The sequence below is a fragment of the Vespa mandarinia genome, chromosome 5 (assembly GCF_050613455.1).
Source record: "Vespa mandarinia isolate Hongniang chromosome 5, ASM5061345v1, whole genome shotgun sequence".
Taxonomy (NCBI): Eukaryota; Metazoa; Arthropoda; class Insecta; order Hymenoptera; family Vespidae; genus Vespa; species Vespa mandarinia.
In genome coordinates, this window is record NC_140814.1 from 9,779,273 (window position 1) to 9,801,787 (window position 22,515).

Genomic DNA, 22,515 nt, shown 5'->3' on the forward strand with positions numbered 1-22,515 from the left:
TGACAATTTAATCTTATAATTATGTAAAAAGCAAAATGAAAATGTTAAATTTGCGATAAGTATAATGAATTTTATTAAAAAAAATCCCACAATAAAATATAAATACAAATATAAATTTATAAAAATAAAGGAATAAAGAAAAATTTCAAGTGCTACATGTTATCGAGAGAGAAATTTTCATTTAGATTTGATTTTATTTACTTTTTATTAGAATTAATTACATGTTTCGTAGATATTTAATATATGTATATATTTAAATACTTCGTATGTAATTAATTCTATCGATGGTTTAACGTGATTGGCCGATGATGATCGAACGTAAACACGTTCCATTTCCTTGAGACAATATTTTCTTACCGGAATGAAATGTCGTTATTATCGTCTTTGTTTTGAATCAAATCAGAAGATGTTACGTAAATTTAAGATCGATTACACGGATCTGAAATTAACGATGTACATACACGTTTGTATATGTGTGTGTGTGTGTGTGTGTGTGTGTGTGAGTGCGTGCGCGCGTGCTCGCATACATGTATGTATTTATGTATGTATCATACGGAGAAATGAAAAATAAATAATAAGAGTATCGTTACTTGCTTTCCTTCTTAATTTTTTTTATGAGAGTTTACGTAACTCTGATTCGAAATAATGATTTTTAGATTAAGAAAATATTTTTTATATGAACAATGTAACAACGAAATGTTTATATATATCATTTAAATCAAGTACGATTGTTTCAAAAGTTGCCAATGAAATTCTTTTCTTTTTTTTTTCTTTCTCTTTTTTTTTTTTCTTCTTCTTTTTCCAACGATATTTTCTTTTTCCTTTTTTTCCTTTTTTTTTTTTTTCTTTTCTCTTTTCACTTTCGTCTAAATGTAAAATAATAAATGAAACAATGAAATTCATTATTTTTCATTTCGAATTATTGTTCATTTCGAATTTTTATTCGTATTCACATACGACAAAATCGGCAAAATCGTTCAATCGTTTTCTCTAATTTGTCGAGATATTCTATACGAATGTCGATGAAAGTGCATTAAACGGTCTGGTGCGAATGTATCGTATCGGGTTAGTTATGTAAAGTCGAAAGTTCTCATCGGAAGTAAACCGCGATATGTCCATGTTTTCTACGTTAAATTTTGGTCCATGATATCGAACGCAAATTTTTTCGAAAGAATGAGAAAAAAATAATAAAATAAGTAAATAAAATTAAATATATTTATCGTAATTATAGATTCGATATAATGTATTATCGTAATTACTCGATACCTAAGTATTGCTCGTGGTAACATAAAATGAATTTGAAATAAATATTGCAAATTATATGTCTAAATAGTACACAATGTACGTTTATAGTATGCTATATTCGACGTACATACTATTACATTTAATGTGCGTGTTATATTCAACGTATAATACTATTATATTTAAACGAGGCAATGAAATGAAAAATTAATTATCTTCTTTTTCTTTTATTTTCGTCTGTTTTTTTTTTCCTTTTTTTTTTTCTTCTTTTTACGAAGCAGAAAAAAAACAGGACAGACAAAAGAAAATAATTATATTCCCTGATGATTATTCGAATTAGCTGACAAGTAACAAGAGGAAATGTCAAAGTAAGGAAAAAAAAAAAAAAAAGAAAAAAAATAAGAAGAATGAAGTATAAAAAGGATCGTAAGACAGATCCAACTATTTGAACGATCGAGTGAATAGAAGATCAATGATTTAGAATTTTGAACGTGAAACGGAACGAACTTTATTATATTATAATGTCTGTTTTTTGATTGGTGTCAAATTATCAAAAAAATCTCCTTCGTTTTTTTTCTTTCAGTTCGTTCGTTCGTTCGTTCGTTCATTTGTTTATTTGGTGTTTCTTGTTTTTCTTTTCGTTTTCTTTTTTTATTTTTTTTTTTTTTTCTTTTTTTTTTTTCTATCCTTTTTTTCTTCACCCAAATGTTTCGATCGCGATCTCATTAGTTGATTTTTCTTTTTCTTTTTTACATTTTTACGAATATATAAGCATATATCCACGGTGAAAGCAAACGAAAGTACGCTACGATGTTTATTACGTCATGTCGCGATTCAAGGAGGATACAAGAAAGAATTTTATTTCATTTCGTTGATTATAATTATTTCGAATTTATATTATGAGTGTATGCGAACGCGTTAGTATCATTCTTTTCACGTTCGAATGATTTTATCGCTATTCAGAGAATATATGGAAAAACACAATGATCTTAAAACATATTCTTTAGAAACCAGTTTGTTTCATATTTGAAAACGTTTGATCGTTAATAAATAATTCATTTGAAAATGTACATAGTTTTTGAATGTGTCAACTTTCGATTTCATTATATTTGAATCACGTAAATAATACTTCAAAAAAAGGAATAATAAATATCATATTATTTATAATGAGAAATATTTATATAGAATTTTTTACTTGATCATTTTTACTTTGACTCTTCTTTCTTTCTTTCTTTTTTTTTTTTATCTACTCACAGAATAAATTCTATAATGAGATTTAAACCCACGAAATTTTGTACTACTTATATATATATATATATATATATATATATATATATATATATAATTTTAAGTTACACCTGATTTATAGCCAAACTTTCAATTCGCGATTACCACATTTTTGATATTTTTACGATCATCGATTCTCTCTATGCTCGAACGATCGAGTCAATTATTTAGCGAAATAATTGGTCACGCGTATTGTCTATCGTTCGATGATTTCTTTGTTTTATCTTTTTTTTTTTTTCTTTATTCCTCGATGATATTTTATCTTCGATAAATGGCTTTGACAATATGTACAAATCATTAAAATTTATTATAATTTTTTTTGTTATCTCTGTACATTGAAGATCACCGATGTTTCAGTTATAGGGAGAACCTAGTCTTTCTTTTTGATTATTTTTATGTCTAATATTAAATATAAATATTCGAAGATAAATTATTTAAGATATTCTTTCAAAAGATACCGACGAATTCTTCTTAAACGATCTTGATCTTAATTTTGACAAGTTGATTTTGAAAGATCTACTGGAAAGAATTTTTTTTTTTTTTCTTTAAAGGAAATTATTTGACATATCAACAAATAAAATTATCCTTTTTAACTAATCCCCTGGTAATAGATATTTGTCAAGCTATGTAAGATCATGTTGGAATCACGAATTAATTCGCGTAACAAAATTCTCATCGTCGAAATCTATAGTCGGGTTAGATCAAGCATGAAAATTAGCAAGTGAAATCTTGAATGAATAATTATAACTTTCGAACTTTGCTTTCGTCCCTGTAAGATGACAATAAGCTTATGTTAAATTTTACAATATGATTTAATTAATAATTTTCAAGTTCAGGAAGAATTCAAAGAAAAAAAAAAAAAAAAAAAAGTAAACTTCAATTCAATTAATCATGATACAAAAACGACAAGTTCGATCTATTTGCCATAAAAAAAAAAATCGGAAAGTATATTATTTATTTCGAGATGAATAGTTTTCCTTAAAAAAAAAAAAAAAAAAAAAAAACAACAACAACAACAATACAATCAATCACGCTACAAAAAGAATAAGCCATAAAAAAAAAAAAGAAAAAAAATGGAAAAAGAAAACACAGAACGTGTGTCATTTATTTCGAGAAAGAAATAATTTTGTTCTTTAAAAACAAAGAAAAAAGAAAAATAAATAAAAAATATGAAAGAAAAGAAATAAAAAGAAACCAAAGAAAAAGGAGTGAAGATGAAAGAACATTATATATCTGTCGAATCATTTCTATTTGAAATAGATCGTTAGATACATTATAAATGAAAATTATAGATGAATCTTTTTCGATGTCCCTCATCGAAATGAAAATTCTCTGACAATCGACCGATCGTTTATCAAGATCCCTTCTTCGGGATCCTCGAGAAGTGAGAGAAAGAGAGAAAGGAAGAGAGAGAGAGAGAGAGAGAGAGAGAGAGAGAGACGACGAATCCAAAGTTAAGTGTAGCGTGGAGGTGGTGCCAGGCTCCTCCTTCTAATAAAAGCCGCTCTCTAAGCGCCGATACACAGACAGTCACAGAAAAGTCGACGAGAACGGGGCCGTCGAGAGCTCCTTTAAGAACATCACTTCTTTTTATAGTTATTGAATCGAAAGTTTTTTTTTTAAACAAATTTTGGAAACTATTATGTACGCATACGTATAAATAAATTCGTATATATACATATACATACATACATATATATATATATATAAACATATACATATACATACATACATATATATATATATGTATATAAATATATATATATATATATACATATAGATCGTATTATTTTTATATATGTGTTTTGTGGTGAATTCGACGTGACCTTTGTTCTCTATTTTTCATTAACTGTGAACTCTTTTCCCGTACCGATTATCCCGTTACACCAAAGTGTATGAAAAAGTCAGGAAAATTCGTTGATCGTGCGACGAAGGTGATTATGTGAGGAAAAAAATGATAAAAGGAAAGATTTTTTTTTTTTTTTTATTGATAATAAATAGTTTCTTTCGTGTACGCGTACGTTAAGCCCGTAGAATTTTACGGATTTTCTTAGCGTTTTTTCGTAGCACGTGTCGGCGGTGACAGATAGATATAGCGATGGAAAATGGAAATGACTTGAAAGTTATTCCTGGAGGAAAAATTTTCATAGGGGGAAGTGAAATCTTTGGAGTGAGAGATCGTTAATCGTGAAGTAAATTGATTTGGGGAGAAAAAAAGAAAAAATATGGAAAATCGTTATTCAAAAGTATACGATTTCGTCAATAATTTCACTTTCGGTGTTACGCTCGTCAGTTCTGATATATATATATATATATATATATATATATATATATATATATATATATATAAATCTGAAATGAATTTCGACGATCATTAAAATGTAACTTAAGCAATTGACCTCGAAATTTATAGAATATCGCAATATCATCCGTCGTCAAATAGAAAATAAAATGTGCGTTGAATCGATATTATCTTAATTTGACAACAATGATCGCCACAAGTCATTATCATTTTCATGACGTCAATCGTTTCATTAAATCGACCACCCACTTTATTCAAATAAAAATTAATCGCGAATAATATCATTAATAATATCGACTTTAACTTTCGTTCATTCGTAAATTCGAACGATATTGCAATATAGACGTCCGAGGAATAAGAAAGAAAGAAAGAAAGAAAGAAAGAAAGAAAGAAAAAAAAAAGAAAAAGGAAAAAGAAAAAAGCGATTAATTTATTTTTTTGCGAAGGTACAACAACTCTATGCCGTCATTCAAAACTCTCCCGCTATGAAGATGCGAACGGCATCTTCGGACTTTCATTCGGTCGAAAGTGATAGTCTTTAACAGAACACCATGCTCGAGAAAGGAGAGCCTTTCCTCTCGTCTCCTCCTCTTCCTCTTCCACCTCCCTCCTATCACTATCACCATCACCATTACCATCACCACCACCACCACCATCACCACCTTCCTTTCTTCCTATCGATCTTCCGAGCTCCCTCGCTAGTATCTTATTTTAAATTCTTTTCAATTCGTTTCCTGTCTGCACTAATGCGTTCTCGGCATGATATCGTTATTATAATATGTTCAATGCGCATGATCTTCGAAGAAGAAATAGAAAAATCTAAACACGTCGTTCATCATCATCATCATCATCATCATCATCATCATCATCATCATCATCATTATCATCATCATCGTCATCGTCGTCATCACATATTTTTACCAAAAATACGAAGGTCATTATCTTTCGTTTCCAGAAAGACGTTGTGACGATAAAAAGATAAAGAAGAAAAGAAGAGAAGAGAGGGGAGGAGAGGAAGAAAAGGAAAAGAAAAGGAGAGAAAAAAAAATAAGAAAAAAGAAAGCAGAAAGGACGAAGAAAAATAGAACAACCATAATGAGGTGTACAATGATGACTCTGGTGGCTGCGATCAGCGTTCTCGCATTGGTCAACTCACATCCTGTGCCACAAGAAAGAGGGTTTCGATCTGAGGTAAGTGAATGGGATACAAATTCGAACATTCTTTTCCCTCTCTCTCTCTCTCTCTCTCTCTCTCTCTCTCTTTCATTTTAACTCTGCCTCTTTCTCTTTCTTTTTTATATACCCATAATAATTAATAACGTTACGTGAACTTTCTAAAAATCGTTCTAACGTATAAGGTATAAGAATTCAAGTGGAAGCAATGCGAAGAACGAATTATACAAGATAAGAAAAAGAAAAAAAAAAAAGAAAAAAAAAAAGAAAAAAACAATAAAAAAGAAAAAGAAAAAGAAAGAAATAGAGATTGACTTTGTCAATAGTATCATTTAACGTGGAAAAGAAATTTAATGTTGCCATATTTGATTCGGTTCAAGTGAACATTCTATATAACGTATGTACGATAAATTAACTATAGGCACGATGATCAACGAAAAATAATGTAGGATAAAACTATTCGTTGGAAAATCAAATTATTTCACGAGCATTGCCAAATTACGTAATCGAGGGTATTATGACAACTTTCACTGTGTCACTGGGTCATTTTATCCTTTATGGAAAACTGGTCCGGTTCGGTCTTTTGTCTCTCGATGTGCTCAAGCTTGGAGAAAGTTGAATTTCTACGATATTTATGTGTGTATATGTGTGTATATGTGTGTGTACATTCGTCTATATACACACAATTATATATGTATATATATACATATATAAGAGAGATTATGGTGTTCTTGATTGTCGTGGGTACTACCATAAATTAAGTTGTAACAATCGAATTATTAATTATTAATTATTAATTCAAAAGCGATAGTTCGCATCTCAAATCGATCAGTGAATATAAATAAAGATGATGAGAGAGTGAGAGAAAAAAGAGTATAAAAATATATATACACATATATATATATATATATATATATATATATATAGTACAGAAAAAAAGAAGGAAAAAAAAAAGAAAAAAAAAGGACTATAATCGAACGTACGTTAACAATGACAATTGATGATCATATTTATCTAGAAATTATGAAAAATCTTATTGTCGTGTTAACGTTAACGTTCGACATTGTAATTATTCAACAAAGGGGAGAAAAAAAAAAGAAAGAGATATCAAACAGTTGCAACTGGTTTGAAAGTTTTATCTTAACGTGACGAAACGGAGTCAGTCACTTGGAAAATTCGAAATTATTGTCCGTAAGAATTAATCCGTCAAAAAGATCGAATTAAAAAGTTGAAAAAGAATCGAGATATTGTTTGCGAGAGAAGAAAAAGATCTAGCCGTTCGATGATTGATCAAAGTCTATGATAAAACATATACTTATGGGGAATACATCTACACGTTTACGTGCGCGCATACAAATCCATACGTGTGCACACATACACACACACATATACACATGCATATATATATATATATATATATATATGTACATAGAAGCAAATAGACAGACGGAATAATGTTGTACGGTCCACAAACGAAATTGCGGGCGTCCAAAGCCATCATGGCTGACTCTCTTCTCGTCTCGTCTCTTTTAGCCCGACACTTTCACTGGCCGCGAACGCTACGAACTCGACGGACACTTTCTTCGAGCTCGATCGATGTGCCCAATGGAAAGTGCAGCCTTATACACATACTACATACATACAAATACATACGCACAGAGTTACACAGACAGTGCATTTTAATGCGATAAATACGAAACGCACATAAGATCTACGATTCGTTCGTGAGAATCGATCTTCGTTCGAATTTAAAAAAAAAAGAAAAAAAGAAAAAAAGCGTTTACTTTCGTACGACGCATAATTTATTTCTAATCCTTTTAAAAAGTACATCGAACGAAATGTCACATGATTTTTTGATCATTTTTTTTTTTTTTTTTTTTTAATTACGAAACAACAATTGCTAAAGATTTTCTCTCTTTCTTTTTTGTTTCTCTTTTGTTTCTTTTTTATTCTTAATCTTTCATTCCATCTGCGAATTTGTTTGATGTCATGATATTTCTAATTTATCTTTTAACATCTCATTGGTATGCCAGAACTATAATAATGTTCTAATACATTATACAACGTCGCATCCCATTAAATCATGTTCGTTTTAATCCTCGAAGGATCATTAATTTTAATTAAAAAAAAAAAAAAAAAAGAAAAAAGAAAAAAAAGGAAAAAGGAAAAAGAAACAACAAAAGAAGGAAAATGTTTATCTTCGCATTATCACATATAATTATTTCAATAATCTCAAGAGTCAACGAATCAATATAATAAATATTATCGACGATATTTGATTATCTTGAATCAAACGTTTTAATGTGCCGTGATCTCGTTAAATGATTTGAAAAATTTCACGACGAAATAAATGATAAAAAGTATATCGAAAATAAATAATAAATAAAACGTTAGCGTTGAATATTCTTCTTAGAAATGGTTTTGGACGAAAACGCGGAATGCGTAAGAGAACGCGAATGAGGTTTGAGGGAAAGTGAAATGTGTTGTGGTCGGTTGAGCAACATCATAGTGTCCTGTCGAGTGATACATGGTAACTCGATCTATTTTATTATCGAATATTTTTATATTATTCATTGGAAAATAAACATTCGAGAAGACAAGTCAATTTTAAAGATTATTGGATTTAACGAACTTGTTTCAATATTATATCGACATGATCAAATACTATAGATGTCGGATCAATGATCTTAAGTATTAAGTGATCTTTCTAATTAGTCAGAATATATAAAAATGTATATAAAATATATAGAATATTTAGAATATATAGAAAGAAAAAGAAAGAGAGAGAGAGAGAGAGAGAGAGAGAGAGAGAGAGAGAAAGAAAGAGAGAGATGGAGGGGAGAAAGAGAAAAAGAGAGATTCGTTAAACATCGACATTGGTAATCTCTAATGAACTTTTTCAAACTTTTAAATCGTAATTGCATTCTCCAAGTATAGTTTACGTTTGTTTCTTTACATATTCGCTTCCACTTAAGCAGACAAATCATTGACTCCGAGAAGTATTTACTTCCTTGATGGTAATACGAATAATTTAGCATTATTATCAATGTTAATGGCCAATGTGTATAAAAATAGAAAGAGGAAAGGAATAAAACTTGACAATTGCAGATTTATTTGACGAGAAAGAGAGAGAGAAAGAGAGAGAGAGAGAGAGAGAGAGAGAAAAAAATAAAAAATAAAAAAAAACATAATACAACGCAAAGAGCCAAACAAAATTTTTTTCAGGCTCTCGATCGATTGTTAATGGTCGAAGCGGACAAGGAAGCTGCACTGAGGAGTAAAAGGACAATCGGTATCCTTCGTCAACTGTTTCCAGACATCTCTCAGGTGAGAGTTAACGCCTGGTAAAAGGGGAAGAAATAACAAAAAAATAAAAAAAAATAAAAAACCAAATTAATAATCCAATTGACACGAGTTAAAAATTTGATAAGATCAATCAATGAGGGCCATTTAAATATATTCACGTAATTACATTAAAATATTATTTCATCGATGATACTCCGAAAGAATTGTTTATTAAAGTTTCGATCAGTCTTTAAATATTATCCATTCGATGTTCGAATGTATTGGTTACACGTACGATGGTGTTCACCTTTCAATCGGAATTAATATTGAGATAGTAATTCGTTTGTTCTTCGTATTTATATTTATTAATCCAATCTCGATGCAATTTGCATGCGGCTCGATCGTCCATCATCTCTACGTAAAAGAAAGAACAAATTTTAGAAAAATCATTTATAACGATTTTTAATCTATTCGATTTCAATTATTCTTCCTTTATACAAAGGTGAAATTGAAAAAATCTATCTGTTGAAATAAATCGATGATCTATGGGTGTTGCTGTTGCTGTGTTAAAACGAGATTTCATCGATTAAGATATTTTTCATTGCTCAACTTATTCTCGAATTTCTCTCTGTTTTCTACACGCCGTTATACATATATATATATATATATATATATATATGTGTGTGTGTGTGTGTGTGTGTATATCCTAGATTGAAATAAGACGGCATGACGGTAGCGATTTACTACGGACCGTTTCTTTTTTTGTATGCCGACCGACGCTTTTGCGCGACAGAAATCGATTTGGTAACAAATCGGTTGCAGAAGACCAAGATCGCCATCACTTTGTATTCCGAGATCGTTCTGAATTATTTCAAAATCATCGAATACTCGGCATCGATCCTTTTTGGAAATCATTCTCTAGAACAGTTAGAAGGTTATTCAGAATTGTCATCGTCGTTATCGTCGTCGTCATCGTTGTCGTCGTCGTTGTCGTCGTCATCGTTTTGTCGTTGTTTGTAGGAAAAAGAAACAAAATCAAAAAAAGAAAAAAAAAGAAAAACAAAGGAAGAAAATCATTGCCAAAAAATAAAAAGGGAAACACGAAAAAGAAAAGGGGCAAACGATGCTTCTTCCTTCCGGTTAAGTGATGTTGTTTTTTAGATGATCGATAAAAAGGTGAACGTCATAGTCGCGGAAGTCTTCCGTGTCCTTGGCCCGATCGTACTACGCAACGTCCTTGGCAATAATAATAGCGAAGGTGGAGGTACCAGTACTGGAAGAGCGAACAATGATGGTTCGACCATAATGATAGCATCGCCTTTCGACGACGATCAACAAGACAAGGATAATGACAACGGTACTCGCGTTGATTCGATCGATTCGAACGATTCCAGAATTCCGATTTCTCTTCCTACCTTTCCACCAGACAACAATGAAGTTACTAAGGCATCGAACATTACTACTACTACTACTACTAGTACTACTACTGCTACTACTTCTACTGCGACTACTTCTGCTACAACAACAATTGCTACTACTACAACATCAGGAACAATCGAGAATACAACCGATTTCAATACTTCGGTATTGTGATCGTTTGCCGCAAAATTGCGGGTAAAATTTTCGACGACTATTCGATCGTACGATTCTTTTTTTTGGGTCTCGCACTTCACTTCCTTTCTTCTTTTTCTTTTTTTTTTTTTTTTTTTTTTTTTATTTCGCTGCTGATTGTTATCTCGTCACAAAGATGACCGCACACAAAGAATACTACTGCGGAAATTCTTCAATTTGTTTTTCTCGATCTTTATTTTTTTTTTTTTTTTTTTTTTTTTTTTTGTTATTTATCTCATTACTCTGTTATTTATATCTATGTCTCCTTTGTATGTCGTGCTAACTCTCATTTGTGTTCTTTTCATCGATGAGACAATTGTGGCTTTTGATTGAATATTTTCTTCATGATGCTTTACCGCGCTCGAAGGACAGCTGCGGTTATCAAATTTATTTTAGATAAAATCGTGATATCTCGAGAGCTCAATGCACACTTTTTTCATTTAACTTTTTGGGTTCTCTCTCTCTCTCTCTCTCTTTGTCTCTTCTCTGCTATATATTCACTTTTTTGTTCTTCATTGGAAAATCTAATTCAAATCATGGCAGAAATAACAAAATCCATGTCATCGATCATCGATTATTATCGATTGATCATTTCTCAAAGATGAAATTTGTATTCATTTCATAGTTCGTAAATATGAAAGGTATCTCTCTGTCATTGAGTTATAGCAATGATTTCTATCCTAATTTTTTTTTTGTTCAAAAGACAAAATCCTCCAAAAAAAGGGGAAATGTAAAAAACTGAAAGTAGCAAACAATTGGTATAAATTGATCATGCTTGAACGTAATATAAAAAGTTTAATCGTTTAAAAACGATTAATTAGATATTATAGTGTATACAATGTATAACATTTATTCGTAAGTATCTATGAAAATTTATTACAATGTAACTCTTTGATAGAAGTATAAAAATATCATTTAACTATCGCCATTATCCCTTTTGTCCTTATATAGAATGTTTTAACATTCATATTATATAATACGAAGCAATCGATTATTAATTAGCACTTCATTTAAATCAACCAATTTTAAGACATTATGGGTGAACATAAAATCGCGTGCTTATTCGACTAATAGTAATCTTCCAAGCATCAAAGAATCAATTTTCTCGAGCATATCTCTCCTTTCTATTTCCTTTTTTAACCTTTATATTCGAAAAACGTTATAATTATGTAGTTAAAAGAATAAACGATTAAGATAGAAGAAACTTGAAGAATCATTAGATCTTTATAAACACGAAAAACATCTTAGCCAATCGTTTGAATAATTTAATATGACGAAAGAAGAATAAGTATATAAAGTAACGTGATGTAACGTTGTTTAGAAATCTGAAAAAAAAAAAGATTCGTTTTAACCTTAACGAACATAACAAACGAGATTATTATTTAGAGAATATAATTTCTAGATTTATTTCGTAGCTTTATAGGCCATTAGAATAACAAGTCAAGTCTCAAGGTTTATTTCTTACTAAACATAAAAATCAAGGAAAATGAAAGAAATAAAACAGACAAATTTTGTAACTTGCTCGACAACGAAATTCTTTGATGCTCGAAAGTTTCATATATACATACATGTATATATATACATATATATATACTGAGTCATAGTATACAGAGTGAGTCCAGTAACTGGACTTTGTTCTTATTGAAGATGATGCAAAAAAAGATTTGTAGAGTAAAATGTTGCATTGCTTACGAAACTATTGTCATTGTGTAATGCGATTTTTGACAAAAGTGCATCGATGCAGATTACAAAATGCAATTGCAGTTGCTTTATTACACGAGACTCTACATATTTTTTTTTCTTCGCCTTTTTCTTTCATAAATTGATTTCCCCTCGTACCATTCTGAATGAAAAGGTATTGGAATATAATATCGGAAAATAATTGATTCGCGAGATATTTCATATAATATCGTTTGATGATTTTATATAACTCTTATGAGCCGTATATTTTTTTGAGATTGGATTTTTTTTTTTTTTATATTTGAGATTGGAAAAAAAAAGAAACGAATGATTCAGGATGGACTGATATATTCACGGGTACATATTTTTTCGCACGCGAAAAAAAAAAGAAAAGAAAAAAGAAATGAAATATGGCAAAGGACATAAATCTATCTATGAAACGTTTTCTTTTAGGACGTGAATCCTGAAGCAGAGAATCGAGTTAACGAGGTTGGGTCTGAATCACAGAACAACGAAGTACGAGTGCAATTTGCCGACGAACAATCAGCGAATGAGGCGGTACCAAATTTGACACCATTGGAGGACGTCGAAAGTAGCGACGACGAGAACAGAAATAAAAGGTTCTTGAACTTTGGCTTAGGGGCAAGTGCAGGTGGCAGCGGAGCAGGCTCAGGCAACTTCCTTTTTGATATAATCAGAGTAAGTTAATGTCTTAATCATTAAGAAATAAGTTTATCATTACGATCTTAGAAGAGATTTAGAAATCTTTTTTTTCTATATTTCTTTTCACATATCATCCTATACGAAGCAAAAGATATATTTAATAAACATACGTTATATGTTAAGCAATGAATTGACATACGATTGTTACTTAATTATTCGTAATTGATTGAATTATATTGATCATTTTAAAACTGTAAATATTGTTTTGTATAAAGCAGAAAAGTTAAACATTTATATATACTTTCTTTATCGATGGAATTAATCGGTATGATCTATGAATGACTCCATACATTATTTCGTACGATAATATTCTTAACAACATTATTACGTAAAATATTTATTATATAAAAAAAAAAAAAAAAAAAAAAACATTTCTATGTAAATTTATATATTAAAAAAAATTTTCGTTTCGTATAGGCATACTAATGACAATTAATTAAATAAGTTAATGTCGTAAAGTCATTATAAATATTTTACTTATATTATATCTTTTATATATATATATATATATATATATATATTTATTTATTTAAATAAAACGAAGAGTTTCGATTTTGAATTCTCTTCGAGCACATATTGGTAAGTCGTGTAATAAGAGACAGGTACGTTAGTGCGGGCAACGACGACAAGGGCGTCTAGTGCAGTGACGGCAGTGAAAGTAAAACCAAATTGCTAAGCCGTCTAGCTCCTATTCCAAGGTTCCTGACCTAGGAATGGCCTTAGCTCCCTCGAAGATCGACGTGCACGGAATATCACGACATTCGCTGCGGTTACGAGCCAATAGATCTCGTTTGAGTTTTCGTTCGAAAAAGAAGAAGGGAAAAGAAAAAGAAAAAGAAAACGAAAAAGAAGAAAAAAGAAAAAAAAACGAAAGAAAGAAAGAAAAGAACGTAGAAAAAAAAGGAAAAAAGATATTTAAGCTAAAACTCGTTGCTACGTTATAAAAAGAAAAAAAAAAAAGAAAAGAAAAAGAAAAAAATATCTTCATTATTACTTTACAAGAAATGATTTAATCTATTGCAGATCAATATACAAATATAAATATATAAATATATAATTATAACAAAATAATAGTTACTAAGTAATAGGGAATGATTATGAACGACATTCGTTAGGAAATCGCGATTGATTGATCGATCGGTCGATCAATCAATCGCGATCGAGATTTACAAGACGAATTGCGTTAATTTCAAGAAAAATAAACGAGAAACAGAGAGAAATAAAGAGGGAGAGAGAAAGAGAAAAGAAAAAAAGAACAATATGATACCATTCGTAATAAAATTAATAACACTCTCAAGATATCTCTGTATTATTATAAACGTATCACAATTTGTCTTTGTAAATTCGTAAAGATTAAGGCCACCGATTGATCAGAGGAGTACAATTTCAAAAGTTCTCTATGAATGAAAATATTAAAAAGGCAAAAGCTTTAGTAACGAGAGAAAGACTTTTTCTCCGGAGTACCGTTAAGATTATAATTTTTTCAGCGACAAAAAAGGCAATCTATACACGACGAGAGACAAAAGGTAGCGCGCTAATTAGTGATAAAAACGATATGAAGGATTTAAAACAAGAAGGGTGAAAAGAAAAAATAAAAAAAGATGATAATAATAAATAAAAAAAAAAAAAAAAGAAAAAAAAAGAACAAGATGATGATTGAAAGAAAAATACGAAAGAAAAAAAAAGAAAAAAGAATAGAAGGAATGAAAAATGATGGTAATTAAAAAAAAAAAAGGGAGGAAAAAAAAAAGAAAATAAAAAGAAATAAAAACGAGGAAGGAGAAAAAGAATGGAAAAGTTTATTAAGGAGATTGATAAAGTTTTTGATTGGATAAACGGATATTGAATAAACGGAACGTTTTCTCGTGTTTGTTCTCGTGTAGCAAGCAGCCGACGGGGCGGCAAGAGCGGCGGGCACGGTTTACCGCGTTGTCGCCGGCACGCAGAGCCTAGGGCTCGGTCTTAGCGCCTCGCGAGACGTCGCTGCCGCCGCCCCTGCTGCTGCTGCTGCTGCTCCTGTTGCTTCCTCCACCCCTGGCGCACCCTCGATGGCCGATGCATCCTCAACAGCCGCCCCTGAGTCAGCAGCCGGCACTCAACCACCGGTACGAGACCATCACAAAATCCTTCCGACCATCGCCAACGGCCAATTATAATCTCATTAATTACTTACTCACTCACAAAACATATACATACTCTTTCTTTCTCTCTCTCTTTCTCTTTCATGAACATACTCTCTTTCATTCTATCTTTTCCAACTTTTCCAACTTTTCCAACTTTTTTTTTTTCTGCTGATCAATATCATCCATCTCTTCCCATTTTATTTTCATGTGTTTAACAAGCTGTTGTCTGCTAACAATTTGCAAACGATATATAAAAAAGATTTATTTTTATAAATTCGGATCTGGTCAGGATTTTGAAATAATTGTGACAATGGAGAAAACGATCTTTCAGAAAATTTATATTCAACAAAATTTGTATTAATTTGTTTTATTTCATTTTTCTTTTTTTTTTCTTTTTTTTTTTTTCTTTTTCTTTTTAACTCGACTTCGCCGATTATCCATTTTTGTGTTTTCAAATAAAACGTTGATTTATCTTCCGTTTCGTATCGATACGTATCGATAAATCATTTCATTATTGAAGCCAATCGTAAATATACGATTCGATTGAAATCATAAATTTGAAAGATAAACAAATCGTACGATCGTACATATCAAAATTTCGATCAAATTTTATAACGTGAATAATTTATATTACGTATTCGTGATTAAAGATAATTAATGACGGTTGAATAATCATGGATATAATCAAATTGCCTTTTGATTTGAAATATATTAACGTCGATTTAACGTTACAATATAAAAGAAGATTATAAAAAAGCTGACAATAGATCTTCCTGTCTGACTTTCGAACCGCAAAACGTAGATTACACATTAACGCATCTCACATGTCTATGTATATACATATATAGATATATATATATATATATATATATATACATAAATACATATATATATATATGTATATATGTATGTATACACACGTAGCACGCATGCATGCAGATAGATAAAACGCTTTGCTTGTGGATGGTTCTGAACGTTTTTAAGTCTTCGCGCTTTCTATCGTCGACTTAACATAACTCATACGATCTACACTATATTGGTTATAAGAGCCTTTTCCTTGTCTGGACTCTATCACGTTTTTCCCTTTCACCGTTTATCTCTATTTTTATTACATACATATATATATATGTGTATGTGTGTGTATGTACATGTGTATGTATATATATGTATCTTTATTCTATGCTTTCAACGTTATTTGTGTAATTCGTCCATGTATGTATCTCTATCGTGCTCCAATTCTATCCATCTCTCTTTATATATATATATATATATATATATATATATATATATGTATATTCTTTTAAAAATATTAAAAAACGTGTCAAAACATTAATTTACTTTCTTATTTAAACAATGAGATAATAATATTTTTTTACGTGATCAAAAAAAAATTTCTTTTTCGTTAATCTTCTTATCTTTCAATATTTTTAACATTGTTTCTCTCTCTCTCTCTCTTTCTTTCTATCTCTCTGTCTATCTTTTTTTATATTTCTTTCTTCTCTTCATAATGTCAAACTATACAGCGTTTGATATCCACGATTTATTCATCTTCGTGCTTTCTCTCTCTCTCTCTCTCTCTCTCTTTCTCTTTCTTGGTAAATATCGTCTCTTATTCTGCTTTCCTTCACACGCTCGAATCCTTTTCCTATAAAAATTCATGATCCGTCCGTTCCACCCCGGCCACAACGGTCCCGACGCAACGCCGACGATCACCGACTAAAGAGGCACGCACACACTGTTTATTTGCCGAATGCAACTGGCCCCAATTGATGTACACCTATTATCTCCTCGTCACGTGGAATCGCATTTCTTTTTCTTTTAATTCTTTTCTCTTTTTTTTGCTATATAAATAATTATATATATAAATATATATATATATGTATAATTATTATAATTAATAATATATATATTAATTATATATATAATATATATATAATATATATATAATTATTATAATTATATAATATATATAATAATTATATATATAATATATATATGTAATTATTATATATATATAATATATATATATATAATTATTATATATATAAATATAATAATTATATATGTATAATAATTATATATATATATATATATATAATTATTCGGTATATATATATATATACCGAAACTCTCGCCAGGAGTATTGGATAATTAATTAATCGATTAATTAATTATTAATCTTCGTTGTCTCTCAGCGATCTCGTTTAAATCTTGCACCTGTAATATATTATGTTCTTTTTTTTAGCGACTCAGTAGTAGTAGTTGTTGTTGTTGCTGCTGCTGTTATTGTTGTTGATGTATTTTGTATTTATTTCTTTGGATTTTCCTTTTGTTTTTTTCTTTTTTCTTTTTTTTTTTTTTTTTGTTGTTTAGCACACAAAAGAAGAAGAAGAAGAAGGAGGAAAAAAAATAATAATAATAACGCAAGAAAACGAACGAACGAGACGAGCCGAAACCGATTTCCGATTTTGATATCAAACATTTCGATCTTTCCAATGGATAATCATGAAATCAGCTCGATCGTTTGTACGTTGCGCTACCATCACGTAGCCAAGTAGTTTTTATTGTAATATCCGTTGTAATAACCGTTCACATACGACGTACGCTCTCAGAATTTTATTATTATTTGATTTTGTATATTTCCTTTTACTTTTTTCCTGTTTTCTTTGTTTTAATACGAGAATTATTAAAGTCGTCTTTCTCTGATGTTGAATTTTCTAAGAAATCCTTTTGAACTTAACGAAGAGCTTACGACGTCATTGACACTTTTCTACGGATATTCTCTCGTAGATATCATTATCATCATCATCATCATCATCTTTCTTCATCGGTATATCACCCTGCGTCGATATTCATCAACGACACGCCTCGTAGATAATATAAATTACTTATATCACGAAGCCGGTAGTTAATCGTAGCACGTAAGAAATTTTAGCCAGCAAGATCGATGGAAAAAGTATATATATATATATATATATATATATATATATATATGATGTGAATGATTATGAACAATTAGATTTAAGCATCGTTTTTCGAAAGAAAAAGCACAACGTAGTGTCGGGAGCGCTGGAGCTGGACGTGGAGCCACAACACACTGTAATTATATCCTAACAAAGCAAACAAGCAAGCAAGCAAGCAAGCAAACAAAGAAACAAGCAAGCAAGCAAGCAAGCAAGCAAACAAACAAACAAACAAACAAGCAAAGTAAAATATGTAAAGTAAAACAAAGTTAGAAAAGAAAAGACGAAAAAAGATGATATCAAACGTTATTTTCTCTCTCTCTCTCTCTCTCTCTCTCTCTGTCTCTGTCTCTCTCTCTCTCTTTCTTTCTGTCTCTATCTATCTTCTTTTCTTTTTTTCTATTATTTTTCTTTGACTTTCTTTTATTGTGTTTTACTTGATTTCTTTTTCGTTTTAACCCTTTGAACTCGATCTTTCTTTTTGTTCTTTTCTGGTCGAATGTATTTCTTCTCTCTGTGTTTGGCATGATGAAAAAAGAAAAAAAAAAAAAAGAAACGATAAATAAATAATCCGTTTGTTATCTGTGTTCGATATAACCGATACTAAACAAATAAATAAACAAAAATAATCGTTCGAATAATAATAATGCAACCTCTTAACACAGTTTACTGATCATTGTTTTTCAGCTCACGATCTATAAAAATTGACTCAACAAGGATGTTCTGTTCAAAATAAATTTCTCTTGTTGTCTAATACCATGGTGTAAATGAGTTAAAAGGGTTAAATCTCTTTTTTGTCTCTTCTTCTCAACTTTCTTATTTATCGTCGTTCTTCTCGAGAAAGAAAATTTCTCTCTCAAATATATATATACATATATATATATATATATATATATATATATATATATATTTATATGTATATGTATATATATTTTTTCTCCGTTAACTTTTCGGCATCTGGTAAAATCAAATTCCTTCATCATCATAACTTCTTTTTTTTTGAAATGTCCTTTCAGCTGGTAGCAGGAAGCGGTAGTCAAAGTAATTCATCTGGCGATGCTTCCGCCGGAAGGACAGATGGTACACAAGAAGCTGTACCTGGACCTATCACCAGGCTCTTCGTTATTGCCAATCGAGGAATATCGAATCTTCTTCAAGATCTCATACTCGTAAGTAAAAAATTACATTAAATACAATTTAATTTATTTCATATTTTTCTTTTCAATCGTCAACGTTGAAACATCAATGCATTATCTTTTTTTCTCTTCCATGAAAAATTATTTTCAATTTACATTTAAAATGTTTATGATCGATCAATTTAATGAAAGTAATCTGTAAGTATTTTACGTACAATAGTTTTACTTAAAATGCAACTTTTATTTTTTAAGAGGAGAACACAAAAAAAAAAAAAAGAATAATCTTCGATATCTCTATACTGTAAATTATTAGAAAAACGACGTATTTATTATCGTATTCGACAAATTTCGAATGTTTCGCAATCAGAAGAAAAATAATTCCACGAATTTCATACGTTCCTTAATTAACTTCTAATACTTGCTAGGTCATCGAAAAAAGAAAAAAGAAAAAAAAAAAGAGAAAGAAAAAAACAAATCTATTTTACAATTCATAGTTATTTATAGACAAACATTCTAACGATCTGGTTTTTTAGCATGATCGAAAAGCCACGATACGTTTGATCGAATAAAAATTCACGTCTACTTACTATTTATCCGTCCGTCCGTCTCTTTTTCTCTCTCCTGTCTCTTTCTCGCCACGTTAACACACACGTTTAAGAAGTTAGAAAGTAATCGACCATCATTTTTCCTCCTCTCTCTCTCTCTCTCTCTCTCTCTCTCTCTCTCTCTCTCTCTCTTCGTTTTATTCGTTTTAACATAGCGAACGTAAATTCGTGAGATCATATTTTGAATAAACATGAATAAAAAGTAATACGAGTACAGAAATCGATCAATTTGCTCGCTCGACATAATGTCGACGTTTTACCAGTAAATAAAACCTTTCATTAGACATAAATGATTCTGCGACAACGCAATCCAAGCACCAATACATTTTTTTAAAAACATGTCCATTATGAACTTTGAGTTATCGAAGGAAACACGTCTAATTAATATTCGGTGGCAACGATCTCTCCAAGGAGACATTAGACTGGACTCCAAGGAGACATTGGACTGGACTAAGAAACAGATATAGAAAATCTAGAAGAAAGAAGATAAAAAAAAAAAGAAAAAAGAAAAAGTATCGTCCGACGATCGATTAATATTAAAAAGAAAAAAAGAAAGAAGAAAAGAAAGAAAGAAAGAAAGATCGTAGGTTAAAATCGTACGTGTAAAAAGCAAGTATCGTCCAAGATGATCGATTAATCTTATACGATTAATAATTTTCGACAGTATCGACGATCGTACGAAATTGAAAAAAGAATCAAATCAAATCGCGTGTACGTTCGAAGTCGTGCTTTATTTTTCTTTTTTTCTTTTTGTTACTTTTTCTTTTTGTTTTTTTTTTCTTTTTTTTTTTTTTTTTTTTTCTTTTGATACTGGTGGACAGGAATGAACGAACGAACGAACGAACGAACGAACGACAGTGCTACTTCGTTCTAGATATATAAACCGGGCTATTACGTAAGCGGCCCGTGTCAGGATCGATGGAAAGCAAAAATGTAAGCGCGACTTTCTCTATGAAACGGCTCCTCTGTTCGTTCGCCACCGTCGTACTCGTGTCAGACTTATGCAAGAAGCAAGTCCACTTCGCCTCCTGGCACGCGAAATCGCGAAAGGGTGAGGGGGTTGAGGAGGAGGGGGAGAGTTCGAAGGGGAGCGACGTATATACATATACAAAGAGAATGACGTGTGTTTGACTCCCGTTATCTCGAGAAAAAAAGAAAACAAAAAAACGAAGAAAGGATTTCATTTGTCCGTTAACGAGACTTCGATACAGTTAAACGGGGAAGAGTAAAAAAAGAATCGCGAGAAATCGATTGCTGATGCTGAAACGATTATTTCTTTCTCTCTCTCTCTCTTTCTCCATCTATCTATCTGTTTTTTTTTTATCTTTTTTGTATAGGCGACGCCTTTCTAAAATCAACTTCGTGTAGCACATACGTGTGTCGATATTATAAGTTCCACGTAGATCGTAAGAAAATGATTTTCTTTGTCGAATCGAAAACGAAACTTGTCGAACGATAAGAAAGAATTATGATTTTCTTTTAAAATTAGAAATAAGAATAAAAATAAAAGTCAAAAATAACAATAAAAAATATAAACAGATGTAGAGATAAACAAAAAAAGAAAAAAAAAAAAAAAAAAAAGGAAGAAATGGAAATGTCGTTTCGTGTTTGACTTTGCAATTATCGACTAAAACTAATAATATTTTTTATTTGATAATTTTTCAGCGCTTAGCTGCCACAAGCGAACGTATCGTCAACTTCAAGGCACGATTAATTACCTCGATTATTTAGGCTCGTTTAAAGAAAATATTATGATACAGATCTATGAAAACATTCGTGAGTCTTCGTAGAAATACACGTAACGAATCGTGATTCGAGAAAAAGCCACCATCACCGTCACATCTGCTCCCCCTTCATGCCGGAGGACCACTGGGTACGAAGTCGACAACATTATCGACATATTTTTTTTCTTTCATCTCTCTCTAGCTCTCTCTCTCTCTCTCCCCTTATTTTTCTACATTATACCATTTCTCCAGACTTTCTATACGTCGAATGTTGTCCCCTTTGTCCCGGAGATCCATAAAAAAAAAGAAAAAAAAAAAAAAAAAAAAAAGAATAATTATTCTCGTCGATTATTGCTCCATACGATGTTTCTTCTCTCTTTCTTCTTCTTCTTCTTTTCTTTTTTTTTCAAAATTATACTATAACCAATTATTTTTAATTCATACTTCCAACTTCCCCCTTTCATTTCTGCTATTCGATTAATTTCATCGTCTTTCCCCTCCCCCCCTCCCACCCACCACCTTAGACGATGGACGATTAATCACTTTTACGAATCTATGAAGAAATTAAAAGAATAATAAAAAAGAAAAATGATAATAATAAAAACAAAGAATTTCACAAGAGAACGTGTCTTATGCTGTTGCGACGATTAAAAGAAAGAGA

At 30.7% G+C, this 22,515-nt stretch overlaps 1 protein-coding gene across 4 annotated transcripts; it reads left to right on the forward strand.

The window, feature by feature from the left end:
* Nucleotides 1–4,050: 4,050 nt before the first annotated feature.
* On the forward strand, nt 4,051–22,189 carry LOC118448391 (uncharacterized). Of its 4 annotated transcripts, XM_085656924.1 has the most exons (8): nt 4,075–4,173; nt 4,422–4,463; nt 5,787–6,022; nt 9,230–9,331; nt 13,034–13,279; nt 15,187–15,408; nt 19,406–19,558; nt 21,796–22,189. In XM_085656924.1, the coding sequence occupies exons 3-8, from the start codon at nt 5,927–5,929 to the stop codon at nt 21,859–21,861; spliced, it is 885 nt and encodes a 294-aa protein (XP_085513050.1). In that variant the 5' UTR covers nt 4,075–4,173; nt 4,422–4,463; nt 5,787–5,926; the 3' UTR covers nt 21,862–22,189. The 4 variants fall into 4 exon arrangements, with proteins under 4 accessions (XP_035737487.1, XP_085513050.1, XP_085513051.1 ...); XM_035881594.2 differs by lacking the exon at nt 4,422–4,463 and having other exon boundaries at nt 4,051–4,173; XM_085656923.1 differs by lacking the exon at nt 4,075–4,173 and having other exon boundaries at nt 4,268–4,463.
* Nucleotides 22,190–22,515: the final 326 nt, after the last annotated feature.